Here is a 26329-nt window from a genome sequence, read left to right as displayed (position 1 = left end):
GTGGAGGAATAGGATGTACAGAGACGCAGAAGTAAGGCAGTCTGTGAGCAGGGAGACTAGTGCACTGTGGGGAGGGAGCAGGGTAGTGACAGGTTGTGTTGGTGATCACAGGCCCAACTCAAGACCACTCGTGACACATCTCCCAGGAAGGGCTGTGTCCCAGGAGGGAGCATACAATGGGGTAAGTCTGGTTCAAAGCCTGGCTCTTCCCATGCTCATCTGGGGCCTTGTTCAGTGTCTCTGTGTTCTTATCTGTAAAATGATGATTGCAATGCCTACTCTTCAGGACTGGTGAGAGAACTGAATGAGTTTATGTGTATGAAGTGCCTTGCACATAGGAGGCAGTCCTGGAAGTGGGGTTTCTTTTCTCTTTTCGACTTTTGGCTAGTATGCAGATACTCCTGACAAAAACTCTAGTGGGTATTTGTTAGTCATTTATATGATTAATGTGAATGAGATTATCAGAAAGAAAGTTTATTGAAAAGTTTTGGCAGGAGGAGGAGGCAATGGAGGGAGAAATGCATAACCTTGGGGACAGGAAAAGCAAGGAAGAAGACAAACTGGGAAGCCTGGTGGAGGCAACAAACCTCACCAGCTTCCCAGCTTTACCAGCAAACCACCTTGAATTCAGTTTGTTTGTCTGGGAAGTAGGAGAAGAAAGAGATGGGTTCCTGTCTTCCCTGGTGGCTCAGTTGGTAAAGAATATGCCTGCAATGCAGGAGACCCAGGTTTGATCCCTGGGTTGGGAAGATCTCCTGGAGAAGGAAACGGCAATCCACTCCAGTATTCTTGCCTGGAAAATCCCATGGACAGAGGAGCCTGGTGGACTACAATCCATGGGGTTGCAAGAGTCAAACACAACTGAGCGACTAAACCACCACCATCTGTCCTAGGGAAGGTCACAGGTCACAGTCACCGGCAGAAAAGTGATGTGGGAGAAGTGGACAGGCTGTGTGTGCTGCCTGCTGTCCAGTCACCTCCTGGACTCTGCTGCAATGGAGAGGAAGGAAGGAGGGAAAGAAGTCTTCATGAGCCCTGGGATGGAACTCAGAGGCCTCGGGAGGCCTTACTTTCAAGATTTCACAGGCACCTGGAATGACAGCATTATGCCAATGGATATCAGAGTGCCCTGGGTGACAGGTGACACATAAACACTTAATACTTTAGTGTTATCAGTTTATTAGTAGTTTTCCAAACCTGAAAAGTGCTGTAAGTAAGTTGGAGGGAAAGGATGGGGAGGCTAGGGAGTGTGACTCTGAGCAAGCCACTTCCCTCCCAGGGCTTCCAGTCTTCCCAGAATGAGAGATCTCTAGGGACCACACTTCTCGGTCTGTTCTCCACCTATCACTGGGGACAGGAGAAGTAAGGCAGGGGGGCTGGCCTATCCCTGCTACCGTCTGAGTGTCAGAAAAATGAGTAAAGCAGTGAGCATAACTTTTTTTTTTTTTTTAAGAAGGGGAAGGAAATGCAAAATACATCACAAACCATTATGGGCCGGGGAGTTGGGGCAGGGGGTGGGGGGCTCTTGCCATTGCGATTACATACAACCAACACTCTTGCAGTCTGGAAAGAACTCGGTTTTTTTTAGAGTTTTAGGTTAAATTAGCTCTTGTTAGTAGGACCATAAGAATCTAGCTTGGTGATTCCCAGATTTGCTAATAATCAAAGCCGAAGTCTTTGACAATGAAATTCTACATCTATGATTCTATGACTTCGATTTCAAGAGTGTAAAATTCCAAGATTTTCTTCAGTGTCTGGTAGAAGGTTTGAGATTGAGCACAGGCAGCACTTCCTTGGGTGGGGCTCTTACATTCCCTCAAGAATAGAGAAGTCAAGGGAAGGTTCTACCAATGGGCCCTATTTCAGGGAGTTTGAGGGTCTTTCAGACCAAGTTGGCCAAGAATGTGGCCTGCTGGAAGACTGTGAAGAGGGCAGGAAAGAGCGCTGAGCAGCGAGGTGTAGACTGCGTTCCCGCCCTTATCCGTGCGCTGGCAGCTGTGCCCTCTGCTCTAGCCACGACTTCTCCCACTGCCAGACCTGAGACCTACTCCAGTCAACCCAAGTAGAGGGGGCCTTATTATAAGGTTAGAGCCTGGCTCACGAGAATCCAATAACAGGCTCCTGGGTACTAGAGCACCTGCCAAAATGGAGGCAATTATCTTCCGTAGCTCTTGGGAGACACCATGCTATTTTTCTGCGTATTTGCACAATTTGGGCCTTCCCATTGGCAGTTTCCCACTGGCCCCTCGCGTCTGCCGCCAGCCTCCCTTGTGCTCCTGGATCAGGCCCTGTTGCCTCCGTGGACACGTCCAACTGTCCTTGTGTCTCAGGTCCCCATTCCAACTCCCGGAAGAGTCTGATGGGCTCCGCTTACCCGCCAGCCTATGGCACAGCGAGCCGGTTTCCAGCGCCTGGACCAGGTCCAACCATCTCCGAGCGGTGGGGAGGGAAGGGGAGCCGGAGGGACCCTCAGAAGGAGAACGCGCGGCGGTCCCGCAGGGAGCTCGCACCGTCGCCCTTGCGCTCCATGGTCTCGAAGAGCAGCCGCACCAGCGCCGGCCGTCCCTGGGCCACCAAGGCCCGGGCCAGCCCCAGCACCTCGTCCGTGTGCGCGCGCCACACGCGCTGCAGCTCCTGCCGCAGGCGCGCCGCCGGGTACTTGCTCTGGGCGCGCCGCAGCCACACGTCCACCTCGCGGCCCACCTCGCCGTCGCCGAGCTGCGCCTGGCTCCACTGCGCCAGCAGCGCCTCGAGCAGGCAGCCGAAGCCCTCGGCGTGGCTGCAGCCCGCGTCGTCCAGCTCCACGGCGCGCTTGAAGCAAGCCGCCGCGTTGGCCTCCTCGCCCTTGATGCGCAGGCACTTGCCGCGCAGCAGCTGCAGCTCCGGCAGCGTGGCGCCCAGCTCCGACTCGCCGGCCTTGGCCAGGAACACCAGCGCCTGGTTCAGCGCCGCCTCGTCCACCGCCAGCAGCTCCTGCACGGCGTCCACGCCCATGTAGTAGTAGACCTGGGGCGGGGGCGGCGGCATGAGCCTTCCTCCCCGGCTCTCTCACTGCTCCCCCTTCATTCCATTCCCACAACTTGCTGTTTTAAAAATTCCATGCGGTCATTCCCACCCTTCCCTCCTTCGACAATTATTCATCGCAAAGTTTGGTCTCCCTCTCCTGGAGAAGGAGACAGTGCTCTGATTCCAGCTCCAGCCCCACCAATCTTGGCCATATAACCTTGAGCGGGACCCTCTCAGGGCCGCAGTTTTCTCTCACAAAAGATATTGTAACCTCTCGGTAATAATTCCCTCTGCACAGAAGTCACAGAAGGATACAGAATAATGGCCCATGCTCTCTGAGCACTGAGAAAGAACTGGGCCCTGTTCTGAACCCTGTTGGTGCATCACTGTCTATAACCCTCCCTGTAGCTGTAGGAGGCAGGTACCCGTTATCAGGCACAAGGATGCCTCCACATGCCTCCCTGTGTCCTCACTGCCCAGGCCTGGCCTGACACAGAGTTCACAGGTTTTTTTAGTAAGCCATTGACTACCCAAGCCAAGAGGCTGCCTTACCTGGCCGATGTCCAGGTAGGTCTTGAGGCCTGGGCACACCTTGACCACTTCCTCGAGGTCGGCCTTGGCGCAGGCCAGGTGGTTCCTGTCAGGCATGCCCCCAAGCCCCAGCTTGCCTCGCTCCAGGTCGTGCAGGTAGGCTCTGATGTGGATCTGCCCACAAAGAGTCAGCTGAGGGAAGATGCTCCAAGCCAGGACCCCTGCCTTCCTTACTGTCCTCAATAAAGCCTGTATTTTTTTCCTCAACAGCAACTCAGGGAGTATCTGTGGTACAGTTGAAAGCCCCTGAGACTGGGACTCAGAAGTGTTAAGTCTTGGTCCTGTGCCAGCTTGCACCAGCCTCTTTCTGGGTGTTAGTTCCCCTCTCTGTGCAATGAAGGGGGTTGGATGAAGTAAGAGCCATTCATTCATTCTCTCACTCATTCATTCAACAAATATGTCCTGAGTGCCCACCATATGCCAGGCCTGTGCTAGGTACTGGAGTGAGTGCAGTGGTGATAAGATAGATGAGGTCCCTGCCCTGGCAGAACTTAACATTCTAGTAGGGATGATGATCATAAACAAGTAAACGGTACCACTTCAAGTGGTGATGAGTGCAATGAAAAAATAAACAGGTGATGGGATACAGCTGACTAGGGGAGGGAGTTATTTGAGACAGGATGGCAGCACCGATTTTGTGAGGGTCTGTGTAAGCAAGTAGTGTGGGAAGAATGGCAGGTGGCCCCAGCTTACAAGCATCAAATTACAAATGATTTCGGACCCTTGCTTTCATCACCACTTCCTCCCTTTTCCCCCACATCTGTTTGGAGCATTTAGAAAATCTAGAGGTTCAGGAGAGGTAGGGAAGAGGTGGAGAAAGAGGAAGTAAGAAAAAGGGGTTGTTGTCATTGAAGGTATTAATACTTTATAGCTATCAGTAGGCTCTGGTTCTAAGATAGCTTCATAAGGTGGGGGTGGGAATCTTTGGCTTTGGAGCCAGTTGAACTTGGCTGAATTCCAGCCCTTCCTCCTCTTTACTTGCATAACCTCTGTGAGCCTCATTTTCCACATCTGAAAAATCAGTACACTTAAGATCTTCCTTGGAGAGTTACCATGACAATGGAGAGAACATGTTCTAGCCGGGACCTAGCAACTGGTGGGTGCTCAGTTTATTCATTCATTCAACAGATCATCAGGAGCCTGCTATGTGCCAGGTACTGTTCTAGGATATATAGTAGAGAGCAAAATGACAAAATTCCCTGCCCTCGTGGAGCATGTATTTTAGCTGGTGGGGGGAGAGAAATAAACATAAATCATCATATGTTAGGAATAAACATATCATCATAGTATGTTAGGGAATGATAAATGCTAAGAAGAAAAAATAAACCAACACAGGAGGACACAATGTGTTGGTGAGAGGCTGACATTTTCAGGAAGACAGCTGCTAGCAGCTGCCTTTTCAAGCCCACCATAAAGTGAGGGAGGAAGCCAATTGGACATTTGAGAGAAGAGCCTTATAGGCAGAGACCCTAACTAGTAACAGCTGGCAAAATGGTTATGTCAATGGGACCAAGACCCAGGAAGGAGATTCGCCCTCATGTCCCATGAAAGGTAATAGATAAGGCTGTCTAGCCTGGAGCAAAGTAAAGTCAGAGGTCCAGGTCTCTGCCCCCAAGCAGTGCGTTCTGTGGGGACTCCTGAGGGCAGATCTGAGACCAGCGTGGGGAAGCCAGAGGCAGGCAGCTCTTGGTTAAATTAGTAATCTGTGGAGCTGAATGACCATAGTGGACTGCCTTAAGAGCCAGTGAGCCAGTTAAAAATAAACCTAATAGTAGTAATCAACCACTTATGAACTCTTACTATGTGCTCAGTACTGAGTTTTACACACAGAATCTAATTTAAGCCTCATAACAACTTTGTGAGGCAGGTACAATTACCTTCAGCCTGTTTATAGATGAAGAAAGTGGGGCTCTGAATTTAGGCAAGAGTGTAAGTGATGATGTGGGATTTGAACCAAGGCTAGCTGTCTTGAGAGCCAGAGCCCTGCTTTACGACATCAGATTTCCTCCAGTATACCCTCTGCCTTCTACAAGCACCTCCCATGCTCCTGGCACCTGCTTTAGATGTTACCTCACTTAGTCTTCTGACAGCCTGTTAACACAGATGTTATGATCCGTATCTTCCAGATTTGGGAATGGAGGTCTGGAGGGGTAAGTGGCTTGCTTGTCCCAGGTCCCACAGTGATAAATGGAGAGGCCAGAATTCTACCCAGGTCAGTCTGACTGCCTGAGGGGCTAATCAGAGAGGGGGCTGGCAGGTAGCTAGCCAGGTCACTGTAGAAGGGATGAGCAGTGGGTGGTAAGCTCCTTCATTCCCTCACTTGATAATCTTAGAGAACACAAACTGTGAGCCTTGATGTCACCGAAGCTCCCTTCTACCGTGAGGGCTCCCTGACCTCCAGCTCTGGCCACAGGGCCTTGGCCCTTGTTCTCTGATTCCCAACGGCGGGATGAGGCAGAGCTGCAGGCTGACTCACCTTGGCCCTTGTGCAGTATGCCTGCCAGTTGAGCTCTGGATCTCGTAGGACGTCCAGGGCCATGTTGCAGGTGCCAATGGCCATATCCTGCTTTCCGAGGAAGTGGAAGATTTTGGCTAGGCGATTAAGGATGGGAAGTTGGTCCTTGGCAATCTCGATGGCCTGGGTAAGGGACAAGGGTAAGAGCAAACCATCTGTCTGGCTGTTTGCTAGAACTGGGATGTCATCTCTAAGTAGGGCCATATCACCCCAAAGTTTTCATCCCCCACATCCACCTTCCAGCTCTAAGTTCAGTCATATCATGGTGCCCAACACTTTGGGGTACAACTCATTGGCACTCAACTCCCAAGAGCCTGACTCACTGCTATGTTCTCTGCCATTTTCATAGACATGTCCAGTGAATCCCTCCAGACCCCAGGTCAACCCCTCTTGCTCAGACATATCAGTGTGTGCTCCCTCATTTTTCCAGGGCAGGTGGGAAGAGGGGCCAGAATCAGCCTCTACCTCCCCCAAACTCACACAGTGTTTCTACCTGGGCCAAAGCACTCGCCCATTCCCAGTACTGTTACTGACAGCTTCTGCCTTGTGTATGTTGCTGCCTCTGAGACAGTGAACTCCTGCAGGGCAGGGGCCCCATCTTTCCACCTTTGTGCTCGACAAAAGAGTAGGTTCTCAAGGAGGGGCAAAGGCAGTGTGTTAAATCAGACACAACTCTTGAAGCGCACATGAACCAGACTTTATGCTCCACTCTGTTCTGAGATCTCTCACCAAGAAACTGCTCATCACCCACCAGCCAACACTAGGGACCTGCCCAAGGGCATCATGCTGACTGCACAGGGGGATGAGAATCACAGGGTCCCTGTCCTCCAGGAAAATCTTAAAAACCTGAGCTCAGTGTGAAAACCGCCACCGAAACGAGGTGTCAAGAATAAGGCTGGAACAACACTTTAAAATTTACAGTAGACAGTTTCATCCACTACCTTCTTTGAGTCTCTCAATATCCTAGAAGGTGGACAGATCACATAATCAACATATAAGGAGGTTCATGGATGGAAGTGACTTGTTTTAGGGTCACAGGGCCTGTGAGCAGAGCTGGCATCCACACCGTGCCAAGCTCATTTTCTTTCCACTGTGCCATGGGGCTGTGAAGGGGAAAAGCCTGAGGGTTCTGTTCAGTTCAGTCACTCAGTTGTGTCTGACTCTTTGTGACCCCATGGACGACAGCACGCCAGGCTTCCCTGTCCATCACCAACTCCCGAAGCTTGCTCAAACTCATGTCCATCAAGTCGGTGATGCCATCCAACCATCTCATCCTCTGTCATCCCCTTTTCCTCCTGCCTTCAATCTTTCCCAGTATCAGGGTCTTTTCCAATGAGTCAGTTCTTTGCATCAGGAGACCAAAGCATTGGAAAATTGCAACTAGCTTAGAAGACAGGCCTGGAAAATGGGGTAAGCCAGACCAGGCATTGGGAGGGTCTGACTCATTTTGCTTTTGTTTGGGATGGAGAGAAAGGTCTGGAGTAAGGGCACTTCCTGAGTAGGGCGTGGAGGTGGGGAGAAACTCAGAGAAGCAGCGGGTTCCAGGAAGAGGAGGCTGGGGTGTTAGGCTTCGTCCAGGTTTGGAGGGTGAGTGTAACCAGGGGCACATACCTTGCCAAAGCAGTCCAGGGGGTCAGTTCCCGAAAACCCGCAGTCATGGATACCCATGGGCGTGGTGGAGAAGGTGTCCTTCCTCTCCAGCAGCATCCCCAGGTAGCACCAGGCCAGAGCTGGGGGGCGGGGGGAGAGGTATCTCAGGGAGGAGAAGGGGAGGGGAGTGTCAGCCCTGGGAGGACAAGGTGGGGGGCAGGGGCGGAAATCACTGCGGGCCACTCAGGGAGAAGGAGAAGCAAAGGAGGGGACTTGTGAGTGAAGGGAGGAAGATTTCAGGGCTTGTTTTGCATTTTCTACATCCCTTAGGGGCCCTCACGGAAGGTGCCTTCTGCTGTCTGACCCCAGCTCTCCCCCAGCTCTGTAGCTCTGGTCCTGGTGTGACAGGGACCCCACCCGTCTCCAGAAGGGCCTTCATTCCCCCGCCACAAAATGGGGACAAGAGGCTGAAATGGGAAGCTCTCTGTCTCACACTCTGGGTTACAGACAGGCCTGGACACGTGCCCTTGGAGTGATGTGCAGGCGCACGCTCACTGGGTGATGGGTGTGAGCGCCTTGAGGGGGAAGAGGGAGTGGAGGGGACAGGGTGAGGGAGAGAGAAACAGAACTAGAGGTGGGGACCGCGACAAGACTGGCAGGGCTGGCCATGGGTGCAGTGAGAGCACCCTTCCCATTCCCCCCCACCCAACCCCATGAGCCCGACCTCGGGGGTGGGGGTCTGAGGACTTGAGGACCTGCTGCAGCAGGGCCAGCGTGCGGTTGAAGGCCGGCAGCCTCTTCTGCTCCTCGCTGCCCAGCTCCAGGAATATGCCATCTAACCTGTGCCAGAGAAGGGGATGTGGCTGATCAGGACCCTCCCAGTGGTCCCCAGGTTGCCCCGAGTCCTCCCCAGGCTAGTGGCAGGGAGGGGAGCTAGGAGCGCCCTTGCCATGGAGCTGGGCTCAGCCATTTCTGCCCTGGGTTCCAGGCCCCACCTCCCCCCCAACCCCCGTCCCTCCCCACCATCCCATCCCCACCCCCAGCCTGACCTGATGAAGAGCGTTGCCATGGTGAAGTACCAGCACCTTTTCTCCTCCATCGGGATCTAGGGAAGCAGAGAATGGCTTGTGCCGCTGCTATTGAGGCACTGGGGACATTGTTCATAGAGTCCTATGCTTTCCCTGAACCCCAAGAAGCAGCAAGCACACTCTTGATCATAATCCTGCCTGGCTCTGCCATTGGCTGGCTGGGTGACCCTGGGCAAGTCACTTCACTTCTCTGACCACAGAGGATTTGACAAGATGAACTGAGTGAATGCCCCAAGCAAGGGGTCCATCATACAGCAGGTGCGGGATCCATTTCCTCCCCTCCCCTCCCTTGGGCTCCCAGTTCCCCGACCACAAGGCCCACTCTCCACTGGTCACCTTCTCTCTTCCCCGCCATCTACCTGCATCTCCCCTTTGGCCCCATCTCTCGCCTTCCACCTTCCTGAGAAGCCCCTCTGGGCATGTGAGTGAGTTTAGCTGAAGCCCAGGGTCCCCCCCATCAAACTTGTTTCCCATTGTTATTCTTGCCAACTTTGCTGTGCATTTAGACTGACTTGGGCACCAGATAAAATATTTATGCTGTTATTTATGGGAGTAGCTGCTCCAGCCTCTGGAAGGAATTTTAATGAAAACCAATAAAACCCCCAGTGCATATCAGCAGCTCTGCCTCAGGCTCCGGCCCCTCCCTCCACATTCATCTCCCGTGGTTGATTTCCAGGCTGCATTCTGCACTCACCACCCCCTACCCACCGTGGTCTTCTCAGCTTAGGGTCCTGTTATGCCTCCACCCCCAACCCTCAGTAGGAACGAAGTGTTCAGTCAAGCCAGCATTTCTGGGCATCTCTGGTGTGAGGCCCTGTGTTGGGTGCTTATGGGGCTGTGGCACTGAATGGGACCCGCACCCTGGATGGACTCACAACCTGCCTGGAAGACAGACTCAGGCATAAATAACAGGGCTTGAAGGGGCACCTGCCACGTGCCAGGATCTGACACCCATCATCTCAATCTCACAACCTAAGAGGTAGGTGTCATTCCCATTTTACAGAGGGATAGACTGAGGTTCAGAGAGGTAGAATGACTCGCCCAAGGTCACACAGCATGCAAGTATCAGAGCTGGGATTTGAACCCCATTTGTTAGTCTCCAAAGCCCTTGCTCCTCTCATCACACTGGCTCACCCATAGCTATAATATGGAGCAGACTTTGATCAAGACCAAGAGGTGGATGCAGACAAGTGGAGCAGGAAGGGGAGGCCGGTTCCAGCCAGAAGACTAGGAAGGTCTCACAGAGGGTGGACGAAGAATCTGCCCACAATGCAGGAGACCCGGGTTCAATCCCTGGGTTGGGAAGATCCCCTGGAGAAGGGAATGGCAACCCACTCCAGTGTTCTTGCCTGGAGAATTCCACGGACAGAGGAGCCTGGTGGGCTATCGTCCATGGAGTTGCAAAGAGTCAGACACGGCTGAGTGGCTAACACACACACACACTGGGTGGGCCATAAGGTGGGTCTTGAATTGGAGTGGTATTTCAGAGGGTGGGGCACAAGGGCATTCCAGATGGAGGCTCAGCCTGGACATGTGTGGGCAGTTGAGAAGCCTGGAGCATGGTGAGTTAGAATGGAGGCATGGGGGGAGCTAACACTGACAAGTTAGGTGGTGGCTGTTCTGGGGCGACCTGTTCAGAGAAAGAGAGGAAAGGGGACCTGTGATTAGATGCCAGTGAGTGGTGTGATTGCCCATAGGAGAGAGGTGTGAGCCCAGGCCCAAGCCAGGTCTGGCGGGAAAGCCAGACCAAGACACAATGAGCAGAAGAAATACCAGGGACTGTGGGAGGAGGTTTCCTACATGATCCAGGGGGACCCCCAAAGCTTCCAGAGGAGGGCGTGCTGGAGCAGAGTTCTCAGGGACAAGTAGGAACCGCCAAGGTGGATACAGTGAGAGGACATCAGATGGAGAGCACATTTGTGCAAAAACTCAGAGATGAGTGAGCAGGTGTGTCAGGGGCTGCATGCAGCCTGGGGTGACCAGCACCCCAGTTATAAGGGACGAAGGGAGGAGCCAGCAGGGGCACGTCAGGAGGGGCCCCTAAATGCCAGGCTCAGAACCAGGAAGTCATCTGCAAGGCAATGGGGAGCCATAGCAAGGGTTTGAGCTGGGGAGTGCCAGGACCCTGTGTGTTTTTACGTCCACATCACCTTGGAAAGTTACCCTGTTAACTTAGGTGGGAATATGTGTATGGGGGCTTTGGCTGGGAACAGGGCTGTCTAGAAGGGAGACTGGCAGGTCTAAGGATTAAGGGGCATCCATGAGAGCTCAGTGGAGAATACTGACCAAAGCAAAAAGCTGGGATGGGCTGCCGGATAACCTTAACCTGCTGTACCTACACAAGACCTGGGACATGGGAAGGGGACTCAGGTTCATGGCCAAGCTGGCCAAGGACCTTGACACCAGGTCAGCACCTGTCCACACGAAGGACCAAAGCACGTGTGCTTCAGGCCCCCGGGCTGCCTGTGGGTATGATCCCACAGCCTCTGGTTTCATGCCCATTTTGAGGTGGGCCAGGCTGAGTCATGGTGGGGAGACAGAACCCGCCCCCCTTTTCAGGCTCCTGACAAGGAATCACGACCACAGCGAGAGCATTTGTACTAGACAAGGAGAGGCCTGCAGTGCCCAGAGCAGGGGCTCGGTGCCTAACGGGCCTGGCCACAAGAGCAGGGTGGCCCTGGCTGGATGTGTTACCCCTTAGAGGCTATATCCTTATCTGCGAAAGGGCACTGTGAGGCAGTGCCCAGCCTTCCACAAATATCCATAAATATCTGCCCCCTTTCTCCTGGTTTGGGTCAGAGATGTGCAGGGTTAGGAGTGTCTGGGAGGCTGCTTTACCCTATTTCAGTTCTAGATGGGGTGTTGAGGTCTCAGGCTCTGGCATCGAGAGCCATCCTGCCTTACCCCACTTTCTAACAGCCCCCCCACCACTGTGCTTCTAGGGCCTCGGATGCCCCGTAGGGTCCACAGGTCCCCAAGGTTGAAGAGCAATGTGCTATTCTCAGGCTCTCCCTGGGTCATAGCTACCCTCTTGTTTGGTATTCAAGATGCAAGGAATTAAGCCATGTGTCCAAATCACACAGTTAGTACATGACAGAGTTGGGACATAAACTCATGCCCTCATAGTCCTAGCCCCAACCCTTGTCAACAGCATTCGGTTGTTTTGATCAATCCCATTATTATATCCCTGAGAACATTGAGACCACAGGTGAAGCAGCTTGCTCAGGGTGACACGCTGGTTACTATCCAGACTTGAAACCCAGTGGTTTTACCACTGTTCGGATAGTCTTGAATAAGTTAAGCCTGGTAATCGTTTGCACTAAGTAAGCAATACTACCATCTAGTGGCAAAGTGCCTGAATTGCTGGGGCAACTCCTGAATGTTAACTCTCTTCCCTTCTACTTGAAGACTAAAACTGTGATTTTCAGAGAAGTAGCTAGCTGAGTGACATCTCTCTGATAAATTCCAAATGGAGCCCCTCCTCGGATTCCACAGGTACCATTTGCAGGACAGCTTATAGGGTTGCAAATTAGAAGTGGAGTTTATGGTATAAACAGGCCTGGCTTGAGACCTCCTTGTGCTTGGGTTCCAAACCTCCATCCCTAGTAGAGAGACCATTCACTCTGCAGTGCAATTCTGGTCCTAAAATGAGCTGTCTCTTTAAAAATCCTTCTGGTTGTAACTGAAGCAGTAGCTGAAGCTGTTACCAGGGGCAACCTGGCAAGCCATGGTGCGTTAAATTAAATTAAACAGGCCTCTGACTGCCCCCTCCCCTCCTGGAGAAGGGAGGGGCTATTCCTCCTCTCTCCTGGAGAATGAAGTTGCTGTGAAACCTCTGATGGCTGCAAGGAATTCACTTCCAGAGTTGATGGCTCCCAGAGGCAATATATTTGGAGGCAGCCTGGGAGGGGGCTGACAGGGCCTCTGCCGGGAGAAGATGTTGACTGAGGGCCGCCCCGGGTGAGCTGGGGCAGGACACCCCACCCTTTCTGTTGTTCATCCTCATCAGGACCCCTTGAGCTGGGGGCTCCAGGGTCTACGAGGGGGTGCTGGCCAGTGGGAGAATCCGCCCAGGCTTCAAGCTGGACGGGCTCAAGTTCGGTGGCTGCTCCGTGGCAGACCTGTGGGAGGGGACGAGGCAGGGCCCAGGCTCCAGCGCTGCCCTTCAGTAGCTTGGTAGATCCTGGTACTAGCTGAGGGTGAGAGCGAGGCACAGGCAAGGGTTCTCAGGACATTTCGCAGCTCCTCTGAGGCCCTCACCAATATTTCCCTCATTTTAGAGATGGGCTCACAGAGGCAGATTCTTCTGACATTTCATGCTAGGTCCCCTTCTTCAAGTTCATGTTGTTACCCCCAACACCTCGCTGCAACTCTTTGTGCGGTGCTTACCATTTACAAAGTGCACTCATTGCAGATACCACGTGATCCTCAGAAAGCCCTGTGTGGAATGTAAAGTGGGTCATCATCACCCTGTTAGTACAGATGGGAACACTGAGGTGAGATGATGTCCTCAAAGACACACGACCAGTGTGACAGCCTGGACTGAAACCTGGAAATGCTGGGTTTTTTGCTATATGAATAAAAGTGCATTTTATTGAGCACTTACTATAAACGAGGCACAAAATTTACATGGGTTATCAAGAAGGTAAGGACTACAATTATCCCAATTTTACAGAAGAGGCACCTGTGGCCCTAAGTGGCCCTGCTAGATGGTAGCAGAGCTGGGAACCCAGCAGCTTAGCCCCAGAGTCCCTGCATCTAACTACCCCAGATGAGTGGTTCTCAAAGCGGGGTCTCGTGACAGTAGCATCAGCATTACCTGAGAACTTGATAGAAACACTACACTAGACTCTCACACCGTGGAGAGCCGAGTGAAAATGGCTGGCCAGTGTATCTCTTTTTAACAGAGCAAAAGGATCAGCGGTTGTGATCTGCAGGGAAGCCTGAAGATCCACGCTGCCACAGCTGGGTGGGTAATCGACAAAGGTGGGTGATCTGGCAGAACCTGTAGTGAATATCAGGGTTAGGATGAGACCCTACAGAGCAGGTGTGTGCTAACTTGGCAGATATAAGGATGGGTCTCAGATGGCTAGTCCATTTACTTCAAAAGGTGACCCCCAAAGAAGGAAATGTAGGGCTCAGCTGGTAAAGAATCCGCCTGCAATGTGGAAGACCTGGGTTCGATCCCTGGGTTGGGAAAATCTCCTGGAGAAGGGAAAGGCTACCCACTTCAGTATTCTGGCCTGGAGAATTCTGTGGACTGTATAGTCCATGGGGTTGCAAAGAGTCAGACAGGACTGCGTGACTTTCACTTTAGCTATTTTAGGGGATTTCAATAGAAGCTGTCTTAATGTACCAATGGCTTATTAATCTATATGTGCTTGCACAGGCTGTGTGTGTGTGTGTGTGTGTGTGTGCTCAGTTGTGCTCAGTTCTTTGTGACCCCATTGATTCTGAAGGAAAATGTCTGCCTTGCAGTTCAAACTTTGCCCCTGAGGACTTTGTAATCTGTGTTTCAGAGTCAGTTCCTGAGAGCTGACTAATTCTCTTTCAGGGGAGGGGCAATGGGAAGGAGGAAAGAGAATGAACATTTCTCGACCATCGACTGTCCCCTGGGCACATCCGTGCACCGTGGCTCTGAACCTGTGCAGCAGACTGAGAAGGGGGAACACATCCTCCTCCTTTTACTGGTGAGGAGAAGAGCTGCCCAGCCAGCCCCACAGGTCGGGGGGGAAAGTACCAGGATTCAAGCTCAGACCTGCCTCCCTCCAGGGCCCCTGTTCTTTCCACCTCATCACACCGCCCCTGTGGAGGCTGATGCTGCAGAAATAAAAGCCATCAGGTGGCAGGCCTCAGAAATAAGCTCTTCCTGCTCAACTGGAATGTCCTCGGTGGCGACACAGAGCAAGCCTCTGGGCTCTGCACACAGGCCCCGCCCCCACCCCACGTGGCTCCCAGGCAGCCTGCCCCAGAAAGGTAGGGCAGGTGAGGTCCCTCCTCACCCAGCTCCTGCCTCAGTGGGGTAGACAGAGGGGATAGGAGTCGGCCCCCCACTGCCTCTACCTCCCCCAGGGTTCCGGGAAAGCCCACCGGCCCCGCCTGGGCCTCAGTTTCCACATCTACAAGCGCGGATGATCCACTGGTCTTGCCTCTCACAGGTGTGTGGGTGAGAGTGGTCCGGCGTGACTGGGCAGAGGGGGTAGGGGGGATGGGTGCTGAGCCATGGAGGTGAGTTACCTGTTCAGCCCTGACTGGGTTCCCTGCATGGTTTTCATGGATTTTAAGATCAGGGCAGATGGACAGTAGCTCCCCATCATCACCCCTTTTCTGGTCCTAGATCCAGAGCCATTTCTCTCGTCCATGGTCCCTAGAGAAAAGGGGCTCTGTCTAGTCCTGGGTCCAAACCCAACTCTGGCACTGGGTGGATCTGACGAAGGCTCCTGACCTCTGTGGTAATAACAGTGATGTCTGCATTTTCTCAACTCCTCCCATGGGTCTGGGCTGTGTGCGCCCTTAACACACACTGTCTTTCCTCCTGTAAAGAAGGCAGTTGGGTCAGATGATGCTAAAGTGAGCTTTGGCTCTGGGGTCCTGTATCAATGAGGGGAGAATCAGTTCTCCAGACTGCCAGAAATAGAGGGAATGAAGCCAGCAGCAAACTCAGACAGTGCTGTTACAGCACCGAGGCCATCAGAAGGCTGGGGCCAGAGCCTCAGGAAAGCCGTCCCTTAGTCAGGGGTTTATGTCGGAGAGACCTGAGTCCATTTCCAGCCAGCCACTCGTGACTGTGTGCCCATGAGCAAGTCGCTACACATCTTGGAGCCTCAGTTTGCTCATCTGTAGAATGGGGTTAATAACAGTTCTGATTCCCCAGCATTTCTAGGAGGTTCAAGTGAGATAATCTGTGAAAAGCACATGAGTGCACAGTCTCTAGCTCATTGTCTAGTGTCAGTCATCCAGCTCCTTTTCTACCGGAACCAAATCAAATCACTCAGATTTGTGGAGCCATGAATGTAGGCATACGTGTGTGTGTGTGCATGTGTGTTTGCAAGCACCATGGGAGGAGAAACCCTGCCCGTGATCTCAAAAGTTGGAGATCAACTCTAAAGTCCTCAAAACACACACCATTCTTGACATTCCCCAGGCTGTGGTTTCCTTCCCCCTCTGTGTGTTTATGTGTTTTCTTCTGCCAGGAGGTTTGTTTCTGCCCCCACCTCCTCCTCTCAAAGCCCTTCCTGTCCCTGAAATCAGCCCGGCCACCACTTCAGTCCAGTGATGGAGGAGGGCTTTCCCACCTCGCATAGCCAGTCAGGCAGGGCTAAGCCAGGAACCCAAATCCTGACCCCTGGCTCTTAGTGGGGTCTTCTGCCAATTTCATTGTTCTTTTCCCAAAGCTGGCTCTGGGCAGAGCTGAGGGCGAGCTCAGGGACAGGAGGAAGCCTGAGGAGGCAGAGAGGAGGGCGGGTGCCCACTTAGAAGGAGTCTTGGCTGCCCCATCAGGGGTTGAGTATGAGCAGGCCACATCCATCCAGGCTTGCTGGGGCTGGCCTTCCCTGTGACCCCGTTACCTCCTCCCACACCCCCCGTCAGGTTGGTACCACTGTGCCCATTTCACAGAGGGAGACACGGACACCCAGAGCGGTTGCACAGCCGGCCCAGGTCACTCGGGGGGTCCTGCGGCTCGCAGACTCCCACAGCACTGCTCTGACGGCAGCTACCAGCAGGGCTGTGTGCGGCAGTGGGCCCCGCCACCAGGGTCTCGGGCAGCTGCATTGCTGGGGGGGATGACTGGGAGAGTGGGAAGGGAGGCTGGGGGAGGCAGGGCTGTGGGGGGCAGAAACCTATGGGAAGGGCAGCTCCTTGAGGAGTTCCCTGGTCCTGGGCCTGGCCTCCCTGATGGTGGCAGAGGGGTGTGTGTGTGTGTGTGTGTGCGCCTCCCTGATGGTGGCAGAGGGGTGTGTGTGTGTGTGTGTGTGCGTGTGTGTGCCTGCTGGTGGCAGAGGGGTGTGTGTGTGTGTGTGTGTGTGTGTGTGCGCCTCCCTGCTGGTGGCAGAGGGGTGTGTGTGTGTGTGCATGTGTGTGCCTCCCTGATGGTGGCAGAGGGGTTTGTGTGTGTGCGTGTGTGTGTTTGCCTCCCTGATGGTGGCAGAGGGGGGTGTGTGCCTCCCTGATGGTGGCAGAAGGGTTTGTGTGTGTGTGTGTCTCCCTGATGGTGGCAGAGAGAGGTGTGTGTGTGTGTGTGTGCGTGTGTGTGCCTCCCTGATGGTGGCAGAGGGTTGTGTGTGTGTGCGTGTGTGTGTTTGCCTCCCTGATGGTGGCAGAGGGGGGTGTGTGCCTCCCTGCTGGTGGCAGAGGGGTGTGTGTGTGTGTGTGTCTGTGTGTGCCTCCCTGCTGGTGGCAGAGGGGTGTGTGTGTGTGTGTGTGTGTGTGTGTCTCCCTGCTGGTGGCAGAGGGGTTTGTGTGTGTGTGTGTGTGTGTCTCCCTGATGGTGGCAGAGGGGTGTGTGTGTGTGTGTGTGTGCGCCTCCCTGCTGGTGGCAGAGGGGTGTGTGTGTGTGTGTGTGTGTGTGCGCGCCTCCCTGCTGGTGGCAGAGGGGTGTGTGTGTGTGTGCGTGTGTGTGCCTCCCTGATGGTGGCAGAGGGGTGTGTGTGTGTGTGTGTGTGCGCCTCCCTGCTGGTGGCAGAGGGGTGTGTGTGTGTGTGCGTGTGTGTGCCTCCCTGATGGTGGCAGAAGGGTTTGTGTGTGTGTGTGTGTCTCCCTGATGGTGGCAGAGGGGTGTGTGTGTGTGTGTGTGCCTCCCTGATGGTGGCAGAGGGGTATGTGTGTGTGTGTGTGTGTGTGTGTGTGTGTGTGCGTGTGTGCCTCCCTGCTGGTGGCAGACGTGTGGGTGTGTGTATGGGTGTGTGGCTGTGTGCACGCCAGGGACCCTGGATGCTGACCAGCAGTGACCTCTCGGCCCTTCCTGCTAGGTCCCAACCCGCTGGGTGCGGCGACAGTGTGGAATGCCCACACCTTTGTTTGTGAGGCTGGCTACTGGGCCTCCCGGCACTGGCTCCGTCCTGTCCGCCGCAGCTGGCCCGGTGAAATCTGGATGGCCTGTGTGTCACCTCGAGCCTGTTCTGTCCTCTGCGTGACAGAGTCCCAGCACCCAGCGGCAGTGTCTGTGAGGCCGGATGCACTAAAATGAAACTGCTGATGAATGTAAAGCTCAGCTCCATGCTGGTGCACAGGTTGGGTGGCCGGCACCCACTGCCGTGCTGGTTCCTATTACCACCCGGAGCCAGCACGGGTCCAGAAGCAGGGATGAAAGATCTGCATGAGTGTGTATGTGCATGTGGGTGAGTGTGTGAAGCCGCCAATATTCTAGGAAAAGGGGGAGGAATTCACATAACTGAGTCAGCTTGGGACAGAGATTTTGTTTTCAGAGAAAAATAAGTTTGTTACCTTATTTTAGAAAAACAATAGGAATTTTAAGACTAAAAAACCAAATTAAATTTGGCAACAGTCACAAATTCCTCTTAGGTCCAACCCTGTGCCAGACGCTGGGAGGCAGATAGAGACAGAGGGCTCACCCTCTTGGGGGCAAGAGAGAAACTGCCCGGTGATGAGTCAGAGGCTGAGAACAGCTCTCCTGTGGAGCAAAGCCCGGGGCCACGGGGACCCGGGGTGGGGCAGCAGGCGAGGGGCTGGGCCCAACCATGACCTGCACTCTGCCTGGAGTCCTGCGTACTCTCTCTTACTCCTCACAGCAACCCTATGAGATGACGTTAGAATCCCAGCTTGCAGATAAGGAAACTGAGGCTCAGAAAAGTGAAGTGACTTGCCCGTAACCATCGGGTAAAGGAGGAAGAATTTAAACTGTATCTGTCTAACTCCAAAGGGTTTGCTCTTAACACCCTTCAGCCTCAAGACTCCACCAAGAATCCATCGAGGATTGCGTGTGGAGGGCGGATGGGGGAGGAATGACGGATAAAACAATTTGCCTCGTCATATTTTTGTAACTGGAGGATGAGGAAAGAGAGAGCACGAAGGGCTGAGAGCGAAGTCACAGACACCCACTTGCACACAGATACGCTGCTTGTTTTTGGATTATGGGCTGAATTACTAACTTTGATAACATTTTCTCTTGTAATTTTAGTTACAAGTTTTTTAGTTTTTTAGTCTTAAAATTCCTATTATTTTTCTAAAATAAGGTAGCAATTTTAGACGAGCAGCTGTCATTGGTTCTTTGGCTGATCTTTATTCTTTGAGGTCCGGGGGGCTCCTCCCTGCCTGGGATAGTGAGGAATCTCTCAGAGCCGCCGTACCTGGCAGGTTGGAGCCCCAGTCACGGCTCCTATGGGTGGCAGCCCTCTCAATGATGGGTTCCTCAGCTGCTGCTCCATGGTCCCCACTTCTTCGCCAGCCCAGTGCTGACGACACCTCTGCCCTCGTCCTTCCTATCCCCCACCTGCATACAGGGCAACCCTCTCTTCAGTTCTGCACATTCCCACCCTAGATTTCCAGGAGGCAGCCCTTGCAGGGGGGCTCCCCTCCCCACCCCACTGGCCATCTGCACTATCCTTCTTGCACCCCACTTCTCTGACCTCTCCAGAAACAGCAAAGGCTCTGGAATCAGACAGAGCGGCATGAGCCCAACTGCCACTTACTAGCTCTGTAGTCTCGGGCAGGTTACTTAGCCTTGCTATGCCTCAGTTCCCACACCTGTAGAATGGGATCAGAGGGATCTTGTGAGGACTAAGATAAAATCTGCAAGGCACCAGGAGGAGAATATTCTTCTTCTGCAAGCTGAATATGCTGAATATTCAAGCAGAATATTCATGAATATTAATTACTGTGTGAAAGTGTGCGTCGTACAAAGGAAGGTTTCAACACGGAGGTGAAATTTGAGCTGGGTTTTGATGAATGGAGCTTGCTTTCTAGGCAAAGGGAATAGTTCCTGCACTGGGAGATGTGAAATAGCACAGCATGTTTGGAGAAATATGAGTAGTTTAGAGTCCCTGGGAAGTAAGAGTAGGGATTCCCTGGCGGTCCAGTGGTTAGGACTTGGTGCTTTTTCTGCAGTGGCTCTGGGTTCAATCTCTGGTCTGGGAACTAACCTCCCACAGGCACAGCAGCCAAGGAGGGGCGGGGAAAGAGGAAATGCAGCTGAGGAGGGCAGGAATCAGATTTCAGAGTCCACATCAGCAGGGCCACCGTGTCCTCCCCCTGGGAAGCTTCCGGCCACCCTCTTTCCAGGCCTCACCCCCTGCTCCAGCTCAGCTGTCACCAAAGGACCTTTGCACGCACCACGCCCCTGCCAGGAGTGCCCTCGCCCCATTCCTGCTAGAACACTCCTGCTTCTTCCAGAAGCCTCCCCAGTCACTTGTACGGAAAGGAAGTGCGCCCTCTCTGAAGCTCAGTTATTGTCACTCTATGCCCAGGACCTCAACTCGCCAGGTCCTGGTTGATTCCAACACGGGTCTTGATGTCCCCAAAGTGTACTTCCTTTGCCAGCCTCGGGCGGGGGCGGGGGGGGGGGCGGTGTCCTGTTTTTGGTCCAGAAACTATGGTCTCTGGTGTACAGAGATGGGATTACCAGATCACCTGACCTGCCTCTTGAGAAATCTGTATGCAGGTCAGGAAGCAACAGTTAGAACTGGACATGGAACAACAGACTGGTTCCAAATAGGAAAAGGAGTACATCAAGGCTGCATATTGTCACCCTGCTTATTTAACTTATATGCAGAGTACATCATGAGAAATGCTGGGCTGGAGGAAGCACAAACTGGAATCAAGATTGCCAGGAGAAATATCAATAACCTCAGATATGCAGATGACACCACCCTTACGACATAAAGCTAAGAACTAAAGAGCCTCCTGATGAAAGTGAAAGAGGAGAGTGAAAAAGTTGGCTTAAAACTCAACATTCAGAAAACTAAGATCATGGCATCTGGTCCCATCACTTCATGGAAAATACATGGGGAAACAATGGAAACAGTGAGAGACTTTACTTTCTTGGGCTCCAAAATCACTGCAGATGGTGACTGCAGCCATGAAATTAAAAGACGCTTGCTCCCGGAAAGAAAAGTTATGACCAAACTAGACAGCATATTAAAAAGCAGAGATATTACTTTGCCAACAAAGGCCCATCTAGTCAAAGCTATGGTTTTTCCAGTAGTCATGTATGGACATGAGAGTTGGACTATAAAAAAAGCTGAGTGGTGAAAAATTGATGCTTTTGAACTGTGGTGTTGGAGAAGACTCTTGAGAGTCCCTTGGACTGCAAGGAGATCCAACCAGTCCATCCTAAAGGAAATCAGTCCTGAGTATTCATTGGAAGGACTGATGTTGAAGCTGAAACTCCAATATTTTGGCCACCTGATGCAAAGAACTGACTCATTTGAGAAGACCCTGATGCTGGGAAAGATTGAGGGCAGGGGGAGAAGGGGACGACAGAGGATGAGATGGTTGGATGGCATCACCGACTCAACGGACATGAGTTTGAATAAACTCTGGGAGTTGGTGATGGACAGGGAGGCCTGGCGTGCTGCAGTCCATGGGGTCGCAAAGAGTCGGACACGACTGAGCAACTGAACTGAACTGAACTGGTGTACAGACCTGAGAGACGACCGTCACCTGGCACAGGCTAGGCAGTCAATGCCTGTGACCTCAGCCAGTCACAGGCACATCTGACTCATCCCTTTGCACCACTCCCCCAGAGACGGGGCTCCAAGAGGGCTAGTTAATGAAGGAACAAATGTTTGCTCCTCCCTTTGTCCATGAGCTTCTGAAAGGCAGGAGTTCTTAAAGATAGGGCCTGGCACACAGTAGGTGCTCAATAAATGTTAAGAGGCTGAACATGTGCGTCTCAGACTTGCCCATTATTTACCAGTTTATGGGCACTTTTACCCCATGATTTGATTGGATAATCACAGTAAACTATTGTTTAACGTTTATAAAGCAGACACGAGGCCAGAGATGAAAAGCGACTTGTCCAGAGTCACACAGCAAAATAATAAGAGCTGGGTGCTTTAACTCAAGCCTTCTGCTCTAACTATACAGAATCATCATTGTCTCCCAGATTGTGACTATTTCTTGAGCATCTGCTCTGTGTGGGTAGTTTATAAGCACATGCATGCGTGCATGGTAAGTTGCTTCATTTGTGTCCGACTCTTTGGACTGTAGCCCACCAGACTCCTCTGTCTATGGGATTCTCCAGGCAAGAATATTGGAGTGGGTTAAGATTGGAGTGGGTTACCATGCCCTCCCTCCAGGGGATCTTCCTGACCCAGGGATGGAACTGGTGTCTCTTATGTCTCCTGCATTGGAAGGTGGGTTCTTTACCACTAGCGCCACTTGGAAAGCCCATTTATAAGCATGATCTCTCCTAATCCTCAGATGATGAAATGGAGGGAGGGCTCCAAATCCCCAACTGTCTCCTGGGATTGATGGGGCTGACCACAGCCACTCTGTGCAGACCTGGGGAGCTGCCACTGGGCCAGGCACAAGGATACGGCACAGGGCCTGGCGGCCACCTCCCACCTGAAGACATTAGTTCCCTCCCTGAAGCATTGGGCAGGGCCCTGATTGCCACTCTCTCTGGTGGTCCCTAAAGAGGAGGGTGTGACCACACCATGGTGGGGCAGACCAGCAGCAGGAGGGAGGAGGCAGCCTTTATTCCACTCCTATGCCCAAAACCTCCACCTCCCTCCCCACCTCCTCCAGGAAGCCTTCCTCCAGTGAGCCCCCTCCTGAGAGCAGGAAGGAAACTTGGAGACCATCCAGTGCCCCCTTCCCACTCCCCTTTCGCAGTCTGCAGCCCAGACAGGAGAAGGCCCCAAGGTGGGTGGCTGCAGCTGAGATGAGAACCCAGGCCTCCTGGCCCCAGCCCAGGGCTCTTCAGGCCCCACTCTGAGACCCTGACCACAGTCAACAATATACCAAGCTGGCCAAGTCTTCCCTGGAGAGCAGCTGGCATTCAGGGCCTCAGACTCAGGCTTTAAAACAGGAGATCTGGGGTTGTCTGTGATCCTGCTGTCCCTGTGCAGGCTCTATTCTAGGCGCTTTCCAAACATCAGCTCTTACTTATGACATCTACCAAATGATGATGTCCCCGTTTTACAGATGAGGAATCCTAGGATACAAGTACCATTATTATCTGCAGTTCATAGAATGGGAAGCTCAGTGATGCTAAAGACCAATTAGAGGTGAGAGCATGAAGGACTGGGATTGGGACCTGGATTGTCTGACTCAGCGTCTACCGTCTTAACCTCCACCCTGCGCTACTCCCCTTAAGTCAAGCCCGTGCTTCCCACATAGCACTCCCTGAGGTCTTGACTCCACATTTCCTCTTAAGCTTTGGTGGAAAAGGTTTCAAGAGAGTGTGAAGAGGCTTTGTGAATGTAGCCATCCTACTCATGTGTGAAAGCTTGTTGTCATTTAACTGTCACAAACCTAAACCACGGTTTTAAAAAAGTCATCATTACCAACTCAATCCTGCCTATGCTATGCCTTCAAGGAAAAGTCATGGTACCTCTCTGAACTGTGGTTTCCTCTTCTGTAACAGAAAGATAAGTCCCTCTCCATCACTGTCAGCCATCTAATGCAAGCAGCCTTTGGGATGGCCCCCAGTGATCCTCATCACCTGGTATTCATGTCCCTGTGTAACCCCCTCTCTTTGCATGGGGGCTGATGAAGAGAAAAATGATGGGATATCCATGAGGCAAGGACCTGTGGGAGGTCTCTGACCAACAGCCAGTGAGGAATTGAATTCTTCCAACAGCCAAGTGTGTGAACTTGGAAGGAGATCCCCTCATCCCCAGGCTGAGCGAGCCTTCAGATGAGACCGCAGCCTAGAGGCACCTAGCTGAACCATGCCTAGGTTCTTGAGCACACACACTCTGAGACCGTCAGTGCTTATTGTTTTCAAGCTGCTAAATTTCAGAGGGTGTTTGTTATACAACAATGGGTAACTAATATACCCAGTATTTGTCTGTTTAGTGCCAGGCCTATGCCACACAGACATTCACTTAAGAGAGTGCTGCTGTGTCCAGATACCATGCCAGGTATTGAGTTTACAGACAGATATCCCTACTCTCAAAACCTCAAGGTTGAGCTGGGGAGACAGACTTGTAAATGGACAGTGTGAGCAACACTATAGGAGCCCCAAGGGGATCCTAACCCAGCCTGGTGAAGTCAGTGGAGGGGCTGTCTGAGAGCAAGGAGAACCTTCCAGGCAAGGGTGGAGCAAAGGGCACTTCAGAAAGAGGCTGAAGACGTGCCAAGGTGGGCTGTAAGGAGACCTGGCCCATAGGAAGCAAGGGCAAAAGCTTGGCTGGAAGGGGGAACTTGGAAGAGGGAAGACAGAGAGCAAGATCACAGAGGGTCTCCAGTGCCCACCAGAGAGCCTGGGACTTATCTGCTAGGCAGTGGGGAGTCACTGGGGGTTGTAAGCAGCTGAGGGATGTGACCAGAAAGATTGAGCAACATGAACACAGGCAGCAGGGTGGAGGCAGAAAGGTCAAGTCAGAGGGCAGAAACCCAGGCAGGGTGATGGCGACCATACTAGTACAGGCAGGGAATGATGGAGGCTGGGCTGGCCGAGGGAGGCATTAGAGGAGTGGATAGGCCACAGAGAAATGAGGAGGTGGCTGGAATCTGGGGTCTGAGTGCATGGGGATGGTGAGTGAGGAGGAGAAAGGAGTCAAGAATGCTGCCAGTTTCCGGCGGGATGCAGAGCTGTGCCTTATAGCGAGGTGGGTCCACACAGGTGCTGGGATAGGTACTTGGAGGGACAAGATGACAGGGGTGAGTTGGTGTGCTGAGTTTGCGGTACTGCCAGCAAAGAAACCTAGGTAGGCTAACCGGCTGGGATGTGGGTCCACTCCCTAGCCCAGCAGAGAAAAGCTACAAGCCCAGTCTGGGACTCAAGCGGAGAGAGGCACACTGGTATGGTATTCCGGAAGCCAAAGGGCCGGGGCCAGGGGAGAGTGTGGGGGCCATGGGCGTCCCTGTGGACGCTAGGGGCCGCGACCCCAGCTCTCCCAGCCTGGAGACGTCACCCACCTGCTGCGCGTAGCCCAGCGCCTTGTCGTAGAGCGCGATGCCAGCCTCCAGCACGCGCGCTCGCTCTTCTGGGCTGGCGCAGCCCACGTCGAAGCCGTGCGCGTAGCCCTGCTCCGCCAGGCAGCGCGCGGCGCGGAGCTTGGGGTCCTCGGCTGCCCCGCGGTCCCCCGCCAGGCCCATGAGGCCGGCCAGCTGCCCGGCGCACGCCTCCTCCTCTTCCTCCTGCCCCAGCCGCCCGTACACGTGCGCCAGATTGGCCCAGGCGTTGAGGTTACCCGGGTCCTCGCGGGCCACCTCGAGGAAGCTCTGGCGGGCCTCGTCCAGCTCCTCCAGGTAGAAGGCGAAGGCTCCCAGGAGGTGGCGCACGGCGGGGCGCTGCGGAGCGGCTGCCAGCTCCAGCTCCTGCAGCAGTCCCTCCCGCTGCAGCTTCAGGTCCCGGGCGCGGAGCGAGGCCGGCGAGCGCGGCTCGAAGTTCAGCTGCATCTCCAGGTGGAAGTGGCCCGGGAGGTAGTCCAGGTCGTCGATGAGGGCGTCCAGGTCCTCGGCCGCGGCCACGGGCTCCGCCATGGCTGCCCGGTGGCTCCCCGGGCCTGGCCCCCAAGGCTGCACTGGATGGGGGCGCCCCTCCAGCGAGACCGGCGCGGGAGGCGAGGGTCAGCACTCAGAAGCCTGGGGCGCAGCCACCTCCCATCCGCGGCGCCGCCCGCCGGTGGGTGGGTCAGAGCGCCCTTTGGGTGTTACCGCTTTCGCTGCTCAGCGGCTTTTAGACGCCTGCATTGCATAATCAGGTGTGCCTGATACACAGGTGTAGTGCCAAATGCGGGGCGTGTAACGCCCAGTACTTGGCAAAAGGTGTGCTTTTACTCTTTCTGCTCAGCAGATGAGAAAAAGTGAAGCTCAGACGAGAAAAGTACTTGCCCAGGTCACTGAACTGGGTGTGCCCAAGCAGGCCTGGAACCCAGTCTGCTGAACCCCAAGCCAGGCCCTTCCTGCGTGAGCACTCCTCCACCCAGCGTGAGCTCACCGAGTCAGGCCTGGCCCTTCCAGTCCTCACCGAAGCTGCCCTCCCTCCTGCTGCTGTCCCAGCTCCTCCACAGCTCCAGTGTTTGCCTTGCCTAACCCCTTCTGCAGATCTTCCTTAGCCGTCATTCATCAGGCCTCCCCACTTGGGATTTCTCTGCCTCCTCTCTGCCCTGCAGTGGGCCCCAGTGGAAAGACAGGGTTTCCTGTGCTGCTTTTAATCACTGATACTGTGTGAATGGGACTTCCCTGGTGGCTCAGGATAAAGAATCCGCCTGCGATGCAGGAGTTGGAGGAGATGCAGGTTCGATCCCTAGGTCGGGAAGATCCCCTGGAGGAGGGCATGGCAACTCACTCCAATATACTTGCTTGGAGAATTCCATGGACAGAGGAGCCTGGTGGGCTATAGTCCATAGGGACGCAAAGAGTTGGACACAACTGAAGTGATTTAGCACAGTGTGTGAATGAGTCT

At 53.6% G+C, this 26329-nt stretch overlaps 1 protein-coding gene across 1 annotated transcript; it reads right to left on the bottom strand.

The window, feature by feature from the left end:
* Positions 1 to 767: 767 nt before the first annotated feature.
* TTC22 (tetratricopeptide repeat domain 22) lies at positions 768 to 25569 on the bottom strand. Its single transcript, XM_043878251.1, has 7 exons — positions 24838 to 25569; positions 8752 to 8807; positions 8427 to 8542; positions 7724 to 7842; positions 6074 to 6235; positions 3559 to 3711; positions 768 to 3006 (listed from the first exon to the last, which is right to left on the bottom strand). Exons 1-7 carry the CDS (start codon positions 25402 to 25404, stop codon positions 2470 to 2472), a joined length of 1710 nt encoding a protein of 569 aa, XP_043734186.1. The 5' UTR covers positions 25405 to 25569; the 3' UTR covers positions 768 to 2469.
* Between the last annotated feature and the right edge of the window lie 760 nt (positions 25570 to 26329).

This window comes from Cervus elaphus, chromosome 20 (assembly GCF_910594005.1).
Source record: "Cervus elaphus chromosome 20, mCerEla1.1, whole genome shotgun sequence".
NCBI lineage: Eukaryota > Metazoa > Chordata > Mammalia > Artiodactyla > Cervidae > Cervus > Cervus elaphus.
Note: the sequence above shows the minus strand (reverse complement) of the source record. Positions and strands in the feature narration are given on the sequence as shown.